The 22692-nt window shown below is 46.9% G+C and overlaps 1 protein-coding gene across 1 annotated transcript in view; it reads right to left on the minus strand.

Moving 5' to 3' along the window:
* Positions 1-2478: 2478 nt before the first annotated feature.
* LOC146831430 (uncharacterized) overlaps positions 2479-22692 on the minus strand; it is a 41395-nt gene continuing 21181 nt past the window's right edge. The window contains exon 2 of the mRNA XM_085604156.1: positions 2479-3543. Within this exon, the coding sequence (XP_085460282.1) occupies positions 2498-3543 (1046 nt within the window). The 3' untranslated portion in view covers positions 2479-2497. The remainder of the gene's footprint in view (positions 3544-22692) is intronic.

Genomic DNA, 22692 nt, shown 5'->3' on the forward strand with positions numbered 1-22692 from the left:
CTGCTAGACAGGAATGCATCGGATGAGGAGCGGAGCAGAGCAGATAATCTTGAAGGTGAAATACAGTTTTTGGCAGGCAGACAGGCCGACAGGCCGAGTCAGGCACTGTTAGCCGCGCAGGGAGTAGGACAAAGTTCATGGATACAGATGCGAGCTCAGACTGGAGCTTTCAGAGGCAGAAGGCAGGAAAGGCTTGGTGGCAGAATCAGGGCCTACTCGCCTGGACTGTAAAATGGGATAAATGAACCATATAAAACCGGTGGCCTTTTATACTTAGGAATAGAATATCCGGCCCATTCATGGCGGATCTGAAAGAGGACATGTTGACGGTGGACGCACATGTATTTGCGTCTTCATAACTGGAACTGGAGGGAACATACATGTACTTGTGATTTATACATGAAACCGTTGGGGTCCAAGATAGGGGACATAACCGACCATAAAAATCCATATTTCCACAGCATGGCAAATATCTGTGATGCCTGGGAGACATGAGGCCTCAATTGTCACTGTGGTGTGTTTTTGGAACGTTGCAGCGGCACATAGGTTGGGTGACACAGCCATATGATTGGCCATTGCACTACATGGGACTCATGTGGACATGTGGAATTGAGATGTGAGGTGGTGGTCTTGTAGGTGACATATGTGTCCATGACCAAAAGCACACACCTCAGTACATTGTGTAATGTCATGAACTAGCATGTGATAGTGATCGTGGTCATGGCCACATGGGTGGATGAACTGACAATCTTCCTTTGTGCATCTCTGTACTGCAGGGCACCAGCTGTCCATCGTCCGTTCCCAGACCTTGCAACCATGCAGGAACGCGACTGCATCAGACGGTACCGCTTCACCAGGCCACTGATTGCGGAGTTGGCGGAGCAGTTGGCGCCACATCTGCTACCTGGCCGAACATACCCTACAGCACTGACCCCAGAGGTGAAGGTGATGGCAGCCCTGCACTTCTTTGCTACTGATACCTTCCAGTACACTGTGGCTACTGCTGGTGGGATGTCGCAAACGATGTTTAGTCGGGTGCTACGCGATGACTTGGAGGGGATGTTGCAATTCCTCGACCTGAATATCAAGTTCCCGAGCCCAGCTGAACTCCCTGAAATAGAGGATGCCTTTTATACACTGGGGAGGATGCCGAACGTCATCGGATCTATTGATGGGACACATGTTGCCCTGATACCACCACAGGCACATGAGCAGGCATACCGGAACAGGAAGCACTACTATTCGATCAATGCTCTGGTCATCTGTCTTGCTGACATGTCGATCACACATGTGTGTGCACAGTTCCCTGGTTCTGCGCACGATGCCTACATTATTAGTAGTCGCATTGCAACGCTGATGTCACAGATGCCAGCTCAGCATGCCTGGCTTGTCGGTGTGTACTGACTCTCATTGTGTGTGTGTGTCAATGTTGTATTCCGCACTCCGACAAAACTCAGCTACTTGTTCATTTTTGTGTGTGTAGGTGACTCCGGATACCTCAACATGCCGTAGTTGCTGACACCCCTCAGGAACCTTGTGACACCAGCCGAGCTGCACTAAAATGAGGCACATGGTCGGAGCAGGAGGGTGATTGAGCGGACATTCGGCCTCCTGAAAAGCCGCTTTCGCTGCCTGGACAAGACCGGAGGCAAAAGTGTGCAAAATAATCCTTGTCTACTGCATGCTACACAACTTGGCGGTGCGGAAGGAGGTGCCTCTCATCCAGGATGACGATGACGACGACCAACGTCCGGCACTTGTGGAGGATCCCGGCCTGGGCCAAGATGCCAGTGATGATGAAGATGATGGTGACGTCCGCTCCCAGCTCATCAACAACTTCTTCACCTGAATGTGAGTTTCCAGGGTTGTTATGTAAATGTATGGAGGTAGCCTGGAATGTGTTGTGCCAGCTCTGTTGCTGTCTGAGTGTGTCTGTGTGCCACTTGACTGGATGCGTGCTGTGATGTGTCCATTCAGGGTAGTACTGCTAACTAGTGTTTGTGTAGGTGTCTTGCAACATGTTTTGTGCATGTGTATTGCATTTCTCTCCTGTTCTTCTGTGCTTTTGACTGTATCTTGTCTGTCCTTCCCAGGGTACTTTGCCTGTTGTGTGGTCAACTCTGACCCCCAACACCCAGAAGCCAACACCAGTGTGGAAGTTGACAATTCCCATCAACTGATGTACCACACATCCCTGGACTTCCATTCTCCAACACATTGGGAGCGTGTGTCCACTGTTACATAGAATTACCGTGCAACTAGTGTGGAATAAACATGTTGCTGATGTGTAATGAACCTGTGCTACGCTTTGTTATGTGCGTTGTCTGTCTTACCACATCTGCGTGACATCTGCTTACCTCACCTATGGACTCACCTTACGTTGGTCACATTGTTGCAGTATTTGGCATGCACTGTGTTGTGTAGCAGATCGACATCTCCCTGAACATGACAAGTTGGAATCACAACAGAGGCAAGTATGGTGTAATGGTGAGTTTATTTACAAACATGTGCGAGGGAAGTACACAGGATGGTGGGTGCTGTACAGTGGTTTGGGAATCCAAAGTTCACATTGGAGTTGGAAGTGCTGGTAGATGAAATGTCCAGAGTAAAGTCCACAGTCATCTGATACATTGGCCCAACATGAATCCTCCATGTCATGTGGGCGAGTTGTGTGCGATTGGACAAGGTGAACGGTTTGCGCACAAAGAACATTGTCCAGAACAGGTTTAGAGGCCCTGGGGGATGTGCTGGGACATCTGCCTCTCACATGTCCTTCTTCAGACGACCCCTTTTCTTCCGGGGGGGGGGGGTCCTCATGTGTAGGCCTCTGCGGTGCAGGGGACTCTCCGCCAGAGTCCTCCTCCCTCCCTGTGGTGCTGGCAGATGGTGCTGCGACAGATGTTGTGGGCACACAGGGGGGTGTGGAAAGGTTGGTGTTGATCTGGCGGAGGCATTGTAGTATGTCCCGATGCACCGCAGTGATGTCATCCCACTTGGCCTCCATGCGGGCATGGTGGGCGACCTGCTCGTGTTGCATGTCCTTGAGGATCCCCACTACATGGCCAAATCCTTCGGTGCTATCCTGGTACGCATCTAAGATGCGTGCCAGGTGGGGGTCATCATGCAGTCCAGACCCCTCTGCAAGGCGTGCCCTGTGACTCCCACCCCTCCCAGCAACCCTCTCCACATGGGCAGGACCAGCGGCAGGACGCACAGGTGACACTGGGACCCCTTGGGTGGTGTTGCTGGTGGTGTTGGCTGTAGCTTCTGGGGGGTCCTGTGTCCCTGTGCTGTGGGTGTTGATTGTCCTTGGTCTGTCTGTGTTGGCGGGGGTGCCCTGTCGGTGTCCAGATGCTGGAGGCGTGGGTACAGGGGGGGCAGATGTTGATGCTGCTGGTGCTGCATGATGGCTCACACCGGAGGGGCCAGGTTGGTCGTCGACATCCGAAGAGAACAGGGAGAGAGTCAGACCAGAGAGCTCAGTGTCCACCAGAGTCTGGAACTGGGTATCCTCATCATTTGGTGCTGGGTGCCCGGCACCACCTGTGTTTGGAAGAGACACACAATGTGATTCATGTTTCTACATGCATCGTTGGTTCACAAACATCACATTTTCTACTTTTCAAACAAATGCCTGCCTGTACACTGTTTTTTCCCAGCTTGTCACGGACAGAGTTTGATATTGTTGTGCGCAGCCGGTGTGAAGTCGACTGCTGGACCAGACCCAGCGCCCAACGTCTCAAAGGTGCATAGCCCCTTTCAGGCAGCCTAGAACTCTTGCTGGACAACCCTCCACAGTTGCACATACTCCACAGACACTTAAACTCATTAACAAAATGATGCTACCGTGGTACCACAGGCCCATGTGGGAGGGCAGCTCTGGGTACCACAAGAGTCCTGAGGTACCTCACAGTTCTGCGGGAGTACTGTGGGACTCGTTGCACCATTTTCTTTTCAAATGGACCCACAAGGGCCAGGGAACCCCCTCCCCAGCCCGTTATAGCTTTTCTTTCCTATATTCAGGACACAGGCACCGAATCCCCATGTTCTGCAATGGTAGTCACAGCATTTCTGTTGATGTTGCAGCCAGCAAATCAGATTCCTCAGTACTGGGGATCAATTGATCGAGCGGTACCAAAGGGGGCAGGTGGAAAAACGCCCTCTTGACCAATAGGATCACTGTTTTTTTCCCAAAAAATATTGCAGTACCACAGGAGTACCTCTGTGCTCCCTCGGAACCATCCGTCCAGAGATCACGGACCTTTGAACCTAACTTTCTCAGAAACGGCTAAAGACATTTACACCACATCACAAAAAGCTCATTTTCTCAGTAAATATCTAGTTCTGTGTCAAATTTGGCTTAATTCTGTTCAGCCATGTTTGACTAAAATGTGTCTTAATGTACATATACCTTTTATTGATTCAGCTGTGTAAAATAGTATGGTTTTTAATAACTGAAATAAATATACTTTGACTTTGTACATATTGGAAAATGCATGAGGAAACCCCATTTTAGGACCCTCCCCTTTTTTTCGAACTCCGCTTGACCGATCAATGTTTTGTGAGTGCATGCTCACAGAACTTAGACAATGTTTAAATGTACCTGATTTAAAATTGTTAAAAGCACACCTCTCATCCCACTATCTGCTCGCATTGCTCACATCTCTGCCCTGTGTCCTACTCTTGATTCACTGTATATCTTTTTCTTTTGTAATGCCATCCCCTCTTTTGTTTTTTTATAAAAAAAATATTCTGATGACACTCAAACCTTCTTCTCTTTCCCAACTTTCTACAACCACATATATTTGACTCTCTAACTACCATCTATCATTGCCAAACATTCCCTCAGGCTGAACTCATCCAAGACGGACTTGTACTTTCCCTCTTCTTTTACTAAAATCGTTTCTCCTACCTCTCCTGACACACTGACTTTTACCACTCCTGCAAGAACTCAGAGTCCTTTTACATGGCAGCAATCTTTCATTACCACTACAGGCAATTTAGTGAGATATCAAATCCTAAATATAATTAAAGTCTGCCCTTATTTCCATACAGCCATGGGTGTGGTACCTCATTGACTATCGGCGAACCAGACTGTTGTAATAGCCTTTAAGTTGCAGTTTCTCATCTTTTTCCATTTAATGCAATCTTAAACTTCACCATTAGAGTACTATATAGCCACACGAGAAACACCCCAACTTCACATTATTTCCATTATGCTTGATGCATTCTGCAAAAACCAGACTTTCTACAGACTTCTGACTCTAGACCTTCGAAGTCAACTCTACCATCAATATGACTGAACATGTTGCTAAACTGACAAAATGTGCATCTTATGAACTCCACCTCTTGTTGTTTGAGACTCACGCATTGCATGCAAGTTGCTGTGACATTTTGCCTCACAGTGATTTAACACACTGTTTGAAGGAAGAAGCATATAGCATGACACAGCCACCTTGACAGACGCAATCGGCTTTCACAGAGGTGACTCACATATGGTTTGAGACTTGCACTGGGGCACTATTATTATCTGGTTGGCAGAGGTAGGTACATTTGTCCAAATAGGGACCCTTGCTTCTAGTCAGGGTAAGGGGCATACACCCCTGCTCACCCCCTGGGTAGCTTGGCACGAGCAGACAGACTTATCCCAAATACAATATGTAAAGTATTTGTACTAAAAACAAACAGTAATACAGTGATAACACCACAAATGGACACCACACCAGTTTAGGATAAATAAAGTATCTTTATCTAAACTCAGCAAGATCAAAACAACAAAATCCACCATACATGTAATAAGAATATGACTTCAAAAAGGTTTCAAGCAACTTGATCAATAGAAAACTATGGATGTGTGATTCTACACAGAGTACCTGTAGATACGTCAAAATTCACAAGTCCAAACAGCCGCAGAGAGGGGAAGTGTTGAGAAACAATGAGATGCATAAGTTCCTAAGTCCTTGGGGAGGCGATGCGACAGCTCTGCTGCACGCAGGTAAAGTGATGCATCGAGTCAGGACTGTAGGGGGAAGTAATGCGTTGGCTCCAAGACAATTCTGGTCCACGGGTGATGCATTGGGAAAACATGCTGCACAGGTGCAATGCGATGCGTGGAAATCTGGGATGCGCTGGAGATCGATTTCTACAGCCGCGCTCCCACCATGCGTTGGTTCTTGCAGCCGCGGCAGGCACTGCATCATCTCTGCAGCGGCACAGCGATGCGTGTAGATTTTTCTTCCCGCACAGCAGTGCTGCATCAAGAAAACAGCCGCAAGAAGGGTGATGCATCGATTTTCTAAGCTCTTCAGGTTTCTTACAGCCCCCAACAGCAGGAACAGCCTCCAGAGGCCCCAAACTGAAATAGGCACCTCCTGGTAGGTCAGAACTTTCAGCAGCAGAGTTCAGGGGAGCTGGGGTGAAATCTTTGTGTCCCTGGGACTTTAGAACAGGAGGCCAGCACACACAAGCCTTTGGAGATTCTTCTTCAAGCAGGTTCTGAGTTCAGAGAGCCTAAACTATGGAAAAGATAGCCTTTCAATAGTGAAAAACGAAATTGGCAGTATTTCACTATCAGGACATGCCACACACACCAGTACATGTTCTACCTTTCACATACACTGCATCCTGCCCATGGGGGTACCTTGGGCCTACCGTAGGGGTGCCTTACATGTAAGAAAAGGGAAGGTTAGGGCGGTCAACTTGCTGGTTTAAAACTGCTCACAGACACCTCAGTGGCAGGTCTGAGATACATTTTCAGGGCCACTCATGCCGGTGGCACAATCAGTGCTACAGGCCCACTAGTAGCATTTGATTTACAGGCTGTGGCACACTCAGTGCACTTTACTAGGGACTTACTAGTAAATCAAATATGCCAATAAGGGAGAAACAATTGTAATTACAATTTACACAGGGAGCATTTGCACTTTGACACTGATCGGCATTGGCAAAGTGCCCAAAGCATCTAAGCCAGCAAAAACGAAATCCAGCACAGCATCACAAATACAGGGGGTAGTGGCAAAAAGTCAGGAGAAACCATGCAAAGACGCCAAGTCTAACAGGCACCTTGAGTGTGATTTCTCAGGTGTGGTTGCTGGATACTAAGGGGCATATTTCTTAGTAGCATCACTTTTTGTTACACAATGGTGGTGCAAACCACCAAATCATATCTACAAGGCCACGTAATGCCACTTTGATTGTCTTTGAATGACCTAATAGATATGGAGTAAGGCAAGGCAGCGCAAATTGCTGTGCTGCCTTACTCTGTGCACGGAGGCATTCTCTGGGCGTTGCGGTGGGTTATCCCATGAAACACCCATGGATTTTGACACTTCCTCAAATTTACGAGAGCATATAAACCTGTGGAAGCACAAAACCTTAAGCCCCCGAGATGAGGCGTACAGAGGAGAAATATCTTTATTTCTTCTCATTCTTTCCACTTTCTACGTGTGCTGCATTCTTAGGATTGTTTCTGTACAGGAAGTTGTTCCTTCCTGCACAAAAACAATCCTGCCAACAACACAGGCAATCTTGCACCATGGTGCAAAAGGGCCTGTGTTGGCGCTTGGCTGCCATAACGGCGCTAGCACAGAGGGACAGGACAGGATTGTACTGTATTGCATAAATACAGTGCATTCCTTCCTTTCATTTTGGCACAGGACAGAGCAGCAAGCTGAATTGCTGCGCTGCCCTACGCCAAATTCCCATAAATGATGGTCTTAGTTTCTGCTTGGTTCATGCACTGTTAATCAGTGTTCGCGGATTGTGTGCATGTTGGGAATGAACACTATGTTGAGTCTGACTTTGATATGACATTTGGATGTCTTGGTTGCATTGCAGGACTTTAGGTGGATAACTTGTTCGGAGTCAGAATACTCACATTGTTTGTGGTGACTAAGTACTTTGGATAAGTAGGCTACATTGAGTTGTAATTTAAATTGGCTACAGGAACTGAGGAAACTATTCTCTTTCTGATTTAGGAATATTAGTCAGATGACATGTAATGATGAGACCTAAGAAATAGGCAAGGGTCGAAAGACCGACATCCCCTCCCTAGGTTGCTTTTGGCGCTTTAGATTTCGCTAACAAATACGGGGGATTATTTACAAGCCCCTTGGGCCGCCGCTGAGTCACTTTTAATATGGAAAGAAGTGATGTACCGGCAGCGCACGGGGATTGTAAATAAGCCCTATGATTTCTACACACGATGTTTTTCACAATCTTTCTGCAACCCTGGGACTTGTTCAGTGTCTTGATCTACGTTGTTATATGTATTTCCGTTCCCTGTCTGAGCACTGCATCATCTGCACTATTTTTCTGATATAATGTATTCAATTTTATACAAAAAAAACAGTGTCCTGTACCTTTCTTGATAATATTGAGTACTATGTAAATAATGAATTCAGATCATATACCTCGGAAGTAAATGGGAGGTACCGACAAATTAGTCCCAGAGGATAATTGTTTGGATGTATTACATATACCCTGATTCTTGTGGGCAGACATAGTTTTCCTTTTATTGCTAATGAATGAATGAAATGACATTTGTATAGCGCATGGCTACCCGGAGGTCTCCCAGCGCTGAGCGTGACTGATCCGATATAACAATATAACGATATAACCTTTCTATTGGCATCATAGCTGTCAATTTGGTATGCTCCATGATGGAGTTGGTTCTGTCTCTGCCATCGGAAACACTACTATGTGGTGGTTGGTAAAATGCAGCACAATAATACATTTTTCAAATGTATGCCCCACCGGCATTCTTCTTAAAATAAGGGTCAGGATTAGAGCTGACATGGAGATATGGGTTATTCTCCTTAACCCAAATATCCAACTGCCAACTATCCCCAATTTGCAGTAATGTATAGCATTTGTTCACAACATGTATTGGCCCTCTTGTCAAATGTGACTTTAAATTGCCTCCGGTACGATTCCCCTTTTCTGAAATAAAAGATTTCATATTTGATGCACTGATATTATTTGCTTTTATATAACGTTTCCCCAATTTCAAAGAGCACACAAAGTTGTAACGTATTTCCTGCATTTATTGACAACATTGAAAGAGTTGGGGCTATTTAATTTACCTATAAATATTAATAATGACGTCTGAATGTTCTTCTATATACAGTAGCCACAGAGTAAGGTTGTTAAATGATGCACCTTGGGAGACTAGACCAAACAGCAAATACAGCAAATGTTTCCCTTCAGGTCAGTCATAATCGGCGTCCTCACATAGACTGCAGCCCTCTCAGACATTCACTCTCCTCAGTAAGTTTCTACCACGAGTTCCACTGATAACCATACTTAACCCTGAATTTTGTAAGACTGACAATAACAATGCTTGAATGCTTGTGGCACAAACGTTTGCACTCGTATCCATCTCTCTACTTGTCAAAGACGTTTAATATCTCAGGAGGATGTCAACAACTAATCAGTTCTAGAACTAGGGGGTCTATTACGATGGTGGGCGGACAAAGTCCGCCCGCTATCACACCGGGAGATGGGACCGTCCGCTATGTGTGCGGCAGTCCCGCATGTACAATTAGGATGCGCCCGCCCCTCTGATGGGCGCATCCCGCATTTTTTGCATTGCGACGGGCGGTGCTGTCAGCAGCACCTGCCGCAATGCAAAAAAGGCATCTGTGCATTTGCATGCACAACGTGGCAGGCACCGCGCGGTGCCTGCCATGTCGTGCATGCAAATGCATGGGGGTACCATAGGTACCCCCCATGTGCCCCTCCCACCCCACCAACATCCTTGGGGCCCACGACGGGCCCCAAACTGCAAAAACCACATGCCTTTTCGTGAAAGGCTGGTTCCCGCAGCCATTGTAATATGGATGGCGGTGTCTAGCAGACACCGCCACCATATTCAACCCTTTTCCACCCGGTCGGCTGGTCGACCAGCTGGAAAAGCGGCGGACGGTCTTCCCTTCCGCCGTGGTATCCCCCACCATCTTGGTATTGGCAGGGGGTAAATGGAAGGTGGCCGGGAGATTCCGTCGGGCGGATCGCCACCACCATGCGGGCAGTGGCGATCCGCACAACATAGTAATAGACCCCTATGTTTCTTGAAACCCCAGTTGTCATAAACACACCATGGCCCAATTATTTACCACGTGTGCACCCAACGTCTGGTACTGTACCCCACCTGCAATTTGTAATATCCCCTCTTTTACAGAGTTCAAAAATGAAGTTAAACAACTCCTTTTCAACTCTTACTTCCCTTCCTCCTGAATAAACATCTGCTGGTACAATGGTGCAGTAGTTCATTCAACTGCTGCTGGAACCTTTCTGTAGGACTGAATGGTTCAGGTGGGTTGTTCCTCCAGCTGTCACAAGTGGTATTGAAAATGAAGTAAGCATGAACATCTTGGTTCTCTAGAAATAATGTAATAAATTCACGGCTTAGTCAGTGGTAGTGTGATGAGTCAAACATGAAGGACTTGTTTGTGGCCCATGAAGTGACAGATGATGTTCTCAAGAGTCCTGAGGTACTCTTTGTTTCCTAATTCTCTCCATATTTGTGTTACCTCTCCCTGTACTGATCCTTCTCTCATTCACTTTCCCTGGCCAGGCAGTGCCGAGAATTTAATTATATTATTTCTAGAGCACCAAGCCACACATGCTTACTCTGAAGTGCAATTTTACTCCATTTTCATTGCATCCACTCCTTCCATGCCATTCTACACTAAACATTTGTGTTGCCCATCCATAACTACATATGTTATTGCATGTGCTGTTGTTTAACAATAAGGAAAAGAAGGACAAGTATAATCTGGCATTATTTTATTACAGTACTGACGCCAGATATACATGGGGGGTAATTTCTTAGTAGGTTAAACATGCGCGTGCATAAACATGACACAACTAACATATTCTTGGTATGGCGTGACAGCTCTACATGCTCACACACGCCACAGATACACAAATGACACACTGCTTTGCATAACTAGCACGTCACACAATGAGTAATCCAAAATATAAAGTGCAAAAAAGAGAAAGGGATAATGGGTAATGAGGTTTATTGGGATGTGAGGGGCGCAATGACGTGTGAAGTGAGAATAAGAATCCTTAATTTTTGCTAAACTGTGACTTGGTTATTGTACTGGTGCTCAAACTCAGGGCTTGCTTTGGCGCCCTCAATCACTGACATGCAGGCCTCGATCAGGATTTGTTGGCGGCAAGCTCACTTCTGGAATAGGCTCACCAGGTGCAGGGCTGGTGCCTCTTGCTTGCTGTTTGACGGTAAGAGCCTTGTGATCATGAGGAAATATATGGGGTGTCTGTCAATACTGTTATCCATGAAACTGGAAGGTGGTGTCACTTCTTCACCCAACAGCTGGCATGATTGACTGAAGTGAGCCTGCAAGACACATGGGTGTTCTCGTGAGATTACAACTGCAGTCCTACCCACGGGTATGATATGAATGTCATTGAATGTATCCACAGTTGTTTGCTGGGATGAAATAGAAATGTATCACCATCAGCGCCGTTGTTCTAAAATTAATCAACATGTTGTATTGGACGTATAGAAATACGTTCAACGCTGGAACATTAATGGAGACAGAGGTTAGAAGACATATGCAGAAAAGGTAGAGAATGGTCTGGGAGATGAATGAACAGTGGACTAATGGACAGAGGGAATAGGGGAAGAGCAGATAGGAAGAAAGGAAGGAAGAGAAAAAAGGAAACCAGCAGGTATGGACAACAGTATAATAAGAGAATGAAGAAATAAGGAGAAAGAGGAAAGTGACCAGAACTGAAGGCGCAGGGGAGATTAAAATAAATAAACAAGCGAAAGGAGAATAGCGAACAGGGGTCAAGAGAGATGGGAGAGAGGAAGGAGCAGGGTATTGTATGCAGTGGTACTTAACCTGACATACAAATATATTCTTCAGAATGGACAGGTCATTTAGTGTGTGTTGATGAGCAACACCGACATATTGTCTGGATTCAGTATTGAATGATTTCTAGTATCATTAATCATTTTTATTCGTACATCGAAACACAGCAGCACAGAGGTGGACATACAGGCAGCAAAAATTGCTGGCATCTTTGAAGCACTATCCTGCGGCAAAATACCAAGGGCCACATGTATCATGCATTTTACCGGTCGTAAATAGCCCGATTCACACAATTGGGCTATTGGCGACCGGTAAAATGAATTTTGGTATGTATAAATTCCAATTTGCGATTCAGTAACATGTTACAGAATCGCAATTTGGGATTAGGAACACATACCGATTCGGTATTAGAAAGGGGCGTGTTTAGGTACTTACTTCAAGTAAGTGGTAACCCATTTGTAAAAGGAAGGGACTTTGTGAATGTTCATTACAATGTTTTTTAAGAGCGGGCAGTGGTCACTCGGACCACTGTCTACTCTTGAAAAATTAAATGAAAACTTTTTCTTTTTCTTTTTTAAACACTACCTGTTTTCCTGTAAGAAAAAAAAATATTGCTTTATTTAAAAGCAATCACCGACATGGTGATCTGCTGACCCAGCAGGCCACCATCCGGTGATTTTAGAGATTTCCAATGGGTTGCAAATTGCGACCTGCCTCATTATAATTAATGAGGTAGGTTGATTTGTGACCCATTAGGAAACTCTAAATGAAACTCATAGAGTTTCATACATTCAAATAGCGATTACCTAATTGCAATTCACAAAGATTCGCAATTAGGTAATCGCTATTTGAAATAATGATACAAGTGGCCCAGAATGATGGATTCTCCCTGCATCCCCCACCTTTGCACCGCAGTGCCTGCAGTGGCGTGCATTACGCCCCTGCCACTATAGTTTCTACTGATATACTACAGGACATTATGGAGGGTTAAGTTCCTTCATAGCACGGAAGTCAAGTCAGTATATTTTCTCACTTAGCCAGACCTAAGATGCTCAAGCCTTTTTCTCTAGAATCTTGCACTAATACTTGGATTAAAAAGTGAGTAGTACCAAAAACAGGCACATCCCTATGGCTCAAGTCAAATGTTTCAATCATTTGCTACCCATACTGATGCAAACAAGTTAACTCCTTCCATGCGTCGGACGCGCTGGAGCAGTCTGACACATAAGTTCTCATGTGATGCGGACGGCTCCCGCGCGTCCAACGCCATTGCAGAAGAAATCCCACTGGTGCAGGCACCAGAGGGATATCTTTCACTCCCCCAAAGCCTCGGGAGCAGGGGAAGAGCTTCACCAGCTCCCGAGGGCCCCACCCCATTTCTGTGAAATGACGATCAGCGCGCACGTCACGCTGACGTCATTTCACAGAAACAGAAACTGAAATGAGCTTTTCGGCTCATTTCAGTTTCACTTTCTACGTGCTCAGGGGGCTACATCAGCCAACATTCAGTCTACGTGCTCAGGGGGCTACGTCAGCCAACATTCAGTCTTTCTCCCCCCCCCCCCCTTGGGGGGCAGATGGGGGCAGTAGCCCCCAATCTGCCCCTCCGAGGGGGCAGAAAGCCCACTAAATACCAGGAATAATTTTTTTAGGCACTTGTTTATAGAGTGGAGCTGCCCAAAATGGGCATTCCAATGTCCCCACTCCCTGCCACAATGACAGCCTTTCTGCCCCCCCTGGGGGACAGATGAGGTAGTAGCCCCCAATCTTCCCCCCGGGGAGGCAGAAAGCCCACTAGAGGCCAGTGATTTTTTTTGCAGTAATTTAATTAGGGTTTGGGCTATCCAAAACGGGCATGCCAATGCCCCTATCCCCCTGCCACAAATACAGCCTTTCTGCCCCCCAGGGGGGCAAAAAGCCCACTAGACGCCAGGGATGTTTTAGGGGCAATTTGAATTTGGGTGGGGGCAGCTCAAAAGGGGCATCCCAATGCCCCCGCAACAATTACCGTCTTTCTGCCCCCCCTGGGGAGCAGATGGGGCAGAAAGCCCACTAGAAACCAGGGATTTTTTTTATTTGTGTAGGGGCTGCCCAAAATGGGCATGACAATACCCCCCAGAGAAATTCCAGTTTTTCTGCCCCCCAGGGAGGGCATATGGGGGCAGTGGCCCCATATCTGCCGCCCGAGGGGGCAGAAAGCCCACAAGACGCCAGCGATTACGCTGGCTTCTTTTATGTGTGGGAGTGGGGGCTGCCCAGAATGGGCATACCAAGGCCCCCACCCCCACAAAAGATAGCCACAGTATTTCTGCCCCCCTTGGGGGCAGTTCGGGGCAAATACCCTCCCCCCGATTCCCCTCCAGGGCAGCAGAAAGCCCACCAGGCACCAACCTATTTTTAGCAATGTGCCTACCTGTTGATTTTGGCCCTAGCGCAGCTGGCACAAATGGAAATCTAGCAAACCTGTACATTTTTTAAAACAAGACACCAAAGGGAATCCAGGATGGGGTGACTTGACTGGCTCTCACCAGGTTCAGATACCCAGAATCCCTTGCAAACCTAACAATTTGTCAAATACACACATTTTCCTCACATTTCTGTGGTGGAAAGTTCTGGAATCTGCGTGGATCCACAAAATTCCACCCACACCGCGTTCCCCAAAGGCTTCTGAGAAAAATGGTACCTCACTTGTGTGAGTAGGCCTCGGACCCACGACAAGAAGCAGCCCAAAACACAACGTGGACACACCACATTTTCACAGTGAAAACTGACCCTTTTTTTGCAAAGTGCCTAGCTCTAGATTGTGAACCCTAACTCTGCCAGCACCTAGGGAAACCTAGCAAACCTCTACATTTTTTAAAACTAGTCACACGGGGAAATCCAGGATGGGGTGACTTGACTGGCTCTCACCAGGTTCTGTTACCCAGAATCCCTTGCAAATCTAAACATGTGTCCAAAAAACACACATTTTCCTCATATTTCTGTGGTGGAAAGTTCTGGAATCTGCGTGGATCCATAAAATTCAACCCATCCCGCATTCCCCAAAGTCTTCCGAGAAAAATGGTACCTCGCTTGTGTGGGTAGGCCTAGGGCCCGCAACAGGACACGGCCCAAAACGCAACGTGGACACACCACATTTTCACAGTGAAAACTGACACTTTATTTGCAAAGTGCCTAGCTCTAGATTTTGAACCCTAACTATGCCAGCACCTAGGGAAAACTAGCAAACCTATACATTTTTGAAAACTACATACCCGGGGGAATACAGGATGGGGTGACTTGACTGGCTCTCACCAGGTTCTGTTACCCAGAATACCTTGTAAACCTAAAAATGTGTCCAAAAAAATACATTTTCCTCACATTTCTGTGGTGGAAAGTTCTGGAATCTGCGTGGATCCACAAAATTCCACGCACCCCGCGTTTCCCAAAGTCTCTCGAGAACAATGGTACCTCACTTGTGTGGGTAGGTCTAGCGCCCGCGATAGGAAACAGCCCAAAACGCAACGTGGACACACCACATTTTCCCAGTGAAAACTGACTCTTTTTTGCAAAGTGCCGAGCTATGGATGTTGAACCCTAACTCTGCCAGCACCTAGGGAAACCTAGCAAACCTATACATTTTTGGAAACTAGACACCTAGGGGAATCCAGGCTGGAGTGACTTGACTGGCTCTCACCAGGTTCTGTTACCCAGAATCCCTTGCAAATCTAAAAATGTGTCAAAATAAACACATTTTCCTTACATTTCTGTGGTGGAAAGTTCTAGAATCTGTGTGGATCCACACGATTCCACACACCCTGCGTTCCCCAAAGTCTTCTGAGAAAAATGGTACCTCACTTGTGTGGGTATGCCTAGTGCCCGTGACAGGAAACGGCCCAAAACACAACATGGACACACCACATTTTCACAGTGAAAACGGGCCCTTTTTTTGCAAAGTGCCTAGCTGTGGATTTTGAACCCTAACTCTTCCTGCACCTAGGGAAACCTAGGAAACCTATACATTTTTGAAAACTAGACACCCAGGGTAATCCAGGATGGGGTGAGTTGACTGGCTCTCACTAGGTTCTGTTACCCAGAATCCCTTGCAAACCTCAACATTTGTAAAAAAAAAACACACATTTTCTCACATTTCTGTGGTGGAAAGTTCTGGAATCTGTGTGGACCCACAAAATTCCACCCACCCCGCATTCCCCAAAGTCTTCCAAGAAAAATGGTACCTCACTTGTGTGGGTCGGTCAAGTACCTGCGACAGGCAAGGACCCAAAACCTATTGAGGCGACTTCAAAATTACCTATCCCAAAACAACCTGGTTTTGCAAGGGGGGTCCCATGAGTTTGTGGCCCCGGGCACGGCAGCCACCTAGGGAAACATACCAAACCCACACATTTCTGAAAACTAGACACCCTGGGGAGTCCAGCAAGGTATGGCTTGCATGGGTACCCCAACATTTCCCTACCGAGAATCCCCTGCAAACCTCAAATTTAGCTGAAAAAATCACTTTTTCTCACATTTCTGTGTGGGAAAGTTGTGGAATCTGCGTGGATCCACAAATTTCCTAATACACAGCATTCCCCCAGGTCTCCCGATAAAAATAGTACCTCACTCGCAGGGGTCGGTCATGTACCCGCGACAGGCAAGGGCCCAAAAATCTATTGAGGCAACATTAAAATGACCTATCACAAAACGACCTGGTTTTGCAAGGGGGGTCCCATGAGTATTTGGCCCCGGGCTCGGCGGCCACCTAGGGAAACCAACCAAACCCACACATTTCTGCAAACTACACACCTGGGGCAGTCCAGCAAGGTATGGCTTGCGTGGATCCCCCAACATTTCCCTACCCAGAATCCCCTGCAAACCTCAAATTTTGTTGAAAAAAATCAATGTTTTCTCACATTTCTGTGTGGGAAAGTTGTAGGATCACCGGGTTGACACAAATTTCCTACCACCCAGCGTTCCCCCACGTCACCCGATAAAAATGGTACCTCACTTGTGTGGGTAGGCATAGTGGCAGCAGCAGGAAATGGCCCAAATCATACTGTGGAGACTTTAAAATTACCTATAACAAAACTACCTGTTTGGGGGGGCACCTGGGGTTTTGGCCCTTGGCTCGACGCCATCTAAGGAAACCTACCAAACCCACACATTTCTGAGAACTCGACACCCTGGGAGTCCAATGAGGTCTGGCTTGCGTGGATCTCCTAAAATTTCCCTACCCAGAATCCAAGGCAAGCCTCAGATTTAGCTAAAAAAATTATTTTCCACATATTTTTGTGTGGAATCACCGTGGCGGCACAAATGTCCTACCCCACAGCGGTCTCCTTAGTGTCCTGAGTAAAATGATACCTCACTTTTTAGCTACATTTGAGGTTTGCAGGGCTTCTGGGTAGGAAAACGTTGGGAGATCCACACAAGCCATACCTCGCTGGACTCCCCCGGGTGTCGAGTTTTCATAAATGTGTGGGTTTGGTAGTTTTCCAAGATGGCGGCCGAGCCCGGGGCCAAAAACCCAGGTGACCCCCTTGCAAAACCAGATTATTTTGTGATAGTTCATTTGGATGTCTCCTCAATACGTTTTGGACCCTAGCCTGTCGCGAGTACTTGACCCAGCCATGCGAGTGAGGTATAATTTTTATCGGGAGACCTGGGGGATCACAGGGTGGTAGTAAATTTGTGGATCCACGTAGATTCTAGAACTTTCCCACAGAGAAATTTGAGAAAAAAGTGATTTTTTCAGTTAAATTTGACGTTTGTAGGGCATTATGGGTAGGAAAACGTTGGGGGACCCACGCAAGCCATCCCTCACTGGACTCCCCCGGCTGGCTAGTTTTCAGAAATGTGTGGGTTTGGTAGGTTGCCCAAGAAGGCCACCAAGCCTGGGGCCAAAAACTCATGGGCCCCTCCCTTGCAAAACCAGGTTGTTTTGTTATAGGTAATTTTGAAGTGGCCTCAATAGGTTTTGGGCTCTTGCCTGTCGCGGGTACTTGACCGACCCACACAAGTGAGGTACTATTTTTCTCGGAAGACTTTGGGGAATGCGGGGTGGGTGGAATTTTGTGGATCCACAAAGATTCCAGAACTTTCCACCACTGAAATGTGAGGAAAATGTGTTTTTTTAAAACAAATTTTGAGTTTTGCAATGGATTCTGGGTAACAGAACCTAGTGAGAGCGAGTCAAGTCACCCAATCCTGTATTCCCCTGGGTGTCTAGTTTTCAAAAATGTATAAGTTTGCTAGGTTTCCCTAGGTGCAGGCAGAGTTAGGGTTCTAAATCTACAGCTAGGCACTTTGCAAAAAAAGGGTCCATTTTCACTGTGAAAATGTGGTGTGTCGACATTGTGTTTTGGGCCGCTTCCTGTCGCTGGCCCTAGGCCTATCCACACAAGTGAGGTACCATTTTTCTTGGAAGCATTCGGGGAATGCGGTGTGGGTGGAATTTTGTGGATCCACACAGATTCCATAACTTTCCACCACAGAATTATGAGGAAAATGTGTTTATTTGACAAATTTTTAGGTTTGCAAGGGATTCTGGGTAACACAACCTGATGAGAGCCAGTCAAGTCACCCTATCCTGGATTCCCCCGAGTACCTAGTTTTAAAAAATGTATAGGTTTGCTAGGTTTCCCTAAGTGCTGGCAGAGTTAGGGTTCAAAATCCATAGCTAGGCACTTTGCAAACAAAGTGTCCGTTTCCACTATGAAAATGTTGTGTGTCCACGTTGTGTTTTGGGCCATTTCCTGTCGCGGGCACTAGGCCTACCCACACAAGTGAGATACCATTTCTTTCAGAAGGCTTTGGGGACACGGGGTGGGTGGAATTTTGTGGATCCACGCAGATTCTAGAACTTTCCACCACAGAAATGCGAGAAAAATTTGGTTTTTTGGACACATTTTTAGGTTTGCAAGTGATTCCCGGGTAACAGAACCTTGTGAGAGCCAGTCAAGTCACCCCATCCTGGATTACCCCGGGTGTCTAGTTTTAAAAAATGTATAGGTTTTCTAGGTTTCCCTAGGTGCTGGCAGAGTTAGGGTTCAAAATCTAGAGCTAGGCACTTTGCAAAAATGGGTTCCGTTTTCACTGTGAAAATGTGGTGTGTCCACATTGTGTTTTGGCCCATTTCCTGTTGCGGGCCCTCGGCCTACCCACACATGCGAGGTACTATTTTTCTCAGAAGACTTTGGGGTATGCAGGGTGAGTGGAATTTTGTAGATGCACGCAGATTCCAGAACTTTCCACCTCAGAAATGTGAGGAAAATGTGTTTTTTTGGACAAATTTTCAGGTTTGCAAAGGATTCTGGGTAACAGAACCTGGTGAGATCCAGTCAAGTCACCCCATCCTAGATTCCCCTGGATGTCTAGTTTTAACAAATATATAGGTTTGCTAGGTTTCCCTAGGTGCTGGCAGAGTTAGGGTTCAAAATCTAGAGCTAGGAACTTTGCAAAAAAGAGTCTGTTTTGACTGAGAAAATTTGGTGTGTTCACGTTGCGAAGTCGTGTTTGAGTCGTGAAGAATTTGTGAAGTCCCCCTCGTCAGTTATGGACTCCCCGATAATGGAAAGCGAGCACTGGCGGTGACAGCGTCGGGTCGAGCACTGGCATTGAGAAGGGCGATAACTGCAGGCATCGGCCAGAGTTGGAGCTGTGTTGTGGGCGGGGTGGTGCCTTGTGCAGTTCATGAGCGGTGCCACCGGCCTTGGTGCAGGTCACCGCGTCATTGGCAGTGCCGCTGACGTCTTCAGAGTTATTGTTTTTGCTTTGCAGCACCAACCACACAATTCTCAAGGTCCAGGAACTGGAATTGGCGCCCTTTTGAATGAAGAAGTCCACTGAGGAGTCTAGGTGCTGGTCGGTGGGTTGCAGGTGAAGTCTTTGTGGGCCTGAGACTTCAGAACAGAAGGCCAGCACACATAGTCCCTTGGATATTCTTCTTCAAGCAGGTTCACAGCAAAGTTCCAATCTTTGTCCTCTCCTTGGCAGAAGCAGCAACTGCAGGCCAACCCAGCAAAGCACATACAGCAAACGGTCAGTACTCCTCCTTAAAGCTCCCCAGCTCTTCTCCTCTGCAGAGGTTCCTCTTGAGTCCAGAAGTGATCTAGTTCTCTGGGGTTTGCAATACAATACTTACACCCCATTTCCTCTTTGTTCCCTTTCTGGTAAGGGTCTGTGAGCCCAGTCCAAAGCAGTTCTGTCCTGTATGGTGCAGCAGGACCACAGGAGGTGGAGACAGCATTGTGCAAAGGAGACACAGCCTATTCATGTGCAAGTGAAACTCCTCCCACCACTTTAAATGCAGCCAAGGTCTATTCAGCTCAGCTATAAGTCACCCAGGAAAGGCAGGCCACATCTCACCCCCCATGTGGCTGACTACAGTGAATGTACATCCCCTGCTCCTGTCACTCCAGAACCAGACAATCAATACACAAAACAGCAGAGGCACACAGAATGGTTAAACAAGAAAATGGCTACTTTCTAAAAGTGGCATTTTCAAACACAAAAATTAAAAAGTCATCTCCCTAAAAAGATGTGTTATTAAATTCTGAGTTCAGAGAGCCTAAACTCAATTTCTCTATCTTGACCCAATGGAATGTATATTTGTAAGATTTTACAGAGCAACTCCCAGGTTAGCCTATGGGACAGAAAGCCTTGCAATAGTGAAAAGCGAAATTGGCAGTATTTCACTATAAGGACATGTCACACACACCAGGACATGAACTAGCTTCAGATACACTTCACCATGCCCAGGGGTTTAGGCCCAGATCTCTGTAGTGGGGTGAATTTATGACATTGTTCTGCATTCTGTACATCAACTGTCACCCTGAATGGGGCAGGCATCCCCAGACGTGGGTCCTGTGCTCTCCATGCCACTGGAGTCAAGCTATCCTGGCTGATGAGGGGTAAAACCCCAAAACCAGTCCTAGAATGCTTGTTTCCAGTCCAGGGAGGACCTGGCCTGGCAGTTCAGACTGGACTGTTCCCATTGGGCACAGGGTCAAGACTGATTTGCATATGGCTGGGATGGCATCGGGAGCAAAAAAACGATGGATTTAGGCACGGAACTCTGTACTGGGGTATATGTCTGACATTGTTCTGCTTTCTGTCCCTCAACTGTTCTTTTTACTTTTTAAAAGTGGCATTTTCAAACACACAAGTTAAAATTCATCTTTACCAAAAGATGTGTTATTAAATTGTGAGTTCAGAGAGCCTAAACTTCATTTCTCTATCTTGTCCCAATGGAAAGTTATATTGGTAAGATGCTATAAAGTACCTCCCATGTTAGTCTATGGGACAGATTAAGGGTGTGCGGAATTTGCAAAATTGCCTTTTGCAAATTTCCGCGAAACGGCAAGAAATCTCAGCGAAAATGCGAAATATCACGTGCTCACGGAGATTTTGTTGCGCCCGTCGAAAGTATCGCCTGTAAAGTGGTGCTACTGTGTTTGCGTGAGAATAAAACCAACCAACCCTGCTACAGTCTCAGCTGAGAGTCCAGGAACTGGACGAGCATGGTATAGAGGTCATCCTCACACCCTCTTGAGCAGGTGTGGTGAGCCTGGCCGGTAGTATGTAGAAGCCCAGCACTCATTCTATCACCTTTCAAGAACACCATCCTCACAGCCTTGTGGCGGTGACTTACGGGGACTGTCTCGGTGCCTCCAGATTAGGAACGCTATAAAATATGGCTGTTCCCCCAACAGCTCTATGGCATTTGGCTCTCTTTGCTGAAGTACACCACTAGCAGATTGACGCTGTACAAAGTGCATGAGAAAAACCTTAGGAATCCTCCACACACCCAGCAGTGACTCGGTTTAAAGTGAGTGCATTGCGGCTCTGCGATATCTAAGGCACTGTGGGCTGTATATGCTGTTCTCTGTATTGCATATGCGCAATGAATACTCTGAAACTAGTGTGGCAGGTCCACTGCCTGGCAGCCAGCTGCCCAAGTGCCCCATAGGAGTGAATATCCCCTGCATTTCGTCTCCTGCACAATGTGTTTCAGGGACCCGGTAAGGGCTGCAGCCACTGGGTTTCCTGTTTTCGCCCAAGAGCAGCGTATTTCGAGCAAAGGCCTCACATCTGTTCCGAAGTCTAATTTTAAATGCTGTGCATCTCCCCTCGCTGCTGCACTGCGCGAGGGGCAGGCAATGGCCAGGCAGGCAATGGCCAGGCAGGCAGGCGCATGTGGCCACCATTCAGCACAGCCTGCAGCTGCTGTGTTTTCCATGTTTGAGACAAAGGGTGCGCAAATAAACACGACTGTCCCATGGTACAGTCTTCATCTGTGCCCCGCCCCCAGTACTATGCCACTTATAGATGGAGTAACCAGAGCAGCCCTCCTCTCTGTGCTGCGCAGCTATCGTATCCAGCGCTGTCCCATCTCTCAAATACTGTACAGTCATACATCATGAGAATGGTCTCATGATCTCATCGCTCTGTACATCACACTCATGCCCAATCATCAGAACTGTCTCATCTCGCTGTACATCAGACTCATACCCAATCACCAGAACGTTCTAATCTCTCTGTACATCACATTCATACCCAGTCACCAGAACTGTCTCATCGCTCTGTACATCACACTCATAATCACCAGAACGGTCTCATCTCTCTGCACATCACATTCATACCCAGTCACCAGAACTGCCTCATCGCTCTGTACATCACACTCATACCCAGTCACCAGAATGGTCTCATCTCTCTGTACATCACATTCATACTGGGGGTGGGCGTACTGCCGCGGATCGTGTAAGTTTCGACATTTTTGCGTTCCGCACGGAATGCGAAAATGCCGAAATTTCGCAATTTCTTGGAGCGGAACGGAATTTGCTGCCCACCCTTAGGACAGATAGCC

This window comes from Triturus cristatus, chromosome 5_1 (assembly GCF_964204655.1).
Source record: "Triturus cristatus chromosome 5_1, aTriCri1.1, whole genome shotgun sequence".
Classification (NCBI taxonomy): Eukaryota; Metazoa; Chordata; class Amphibia; order Caudata; family Salamandridae; genus Triturus; species Triturus cristatus.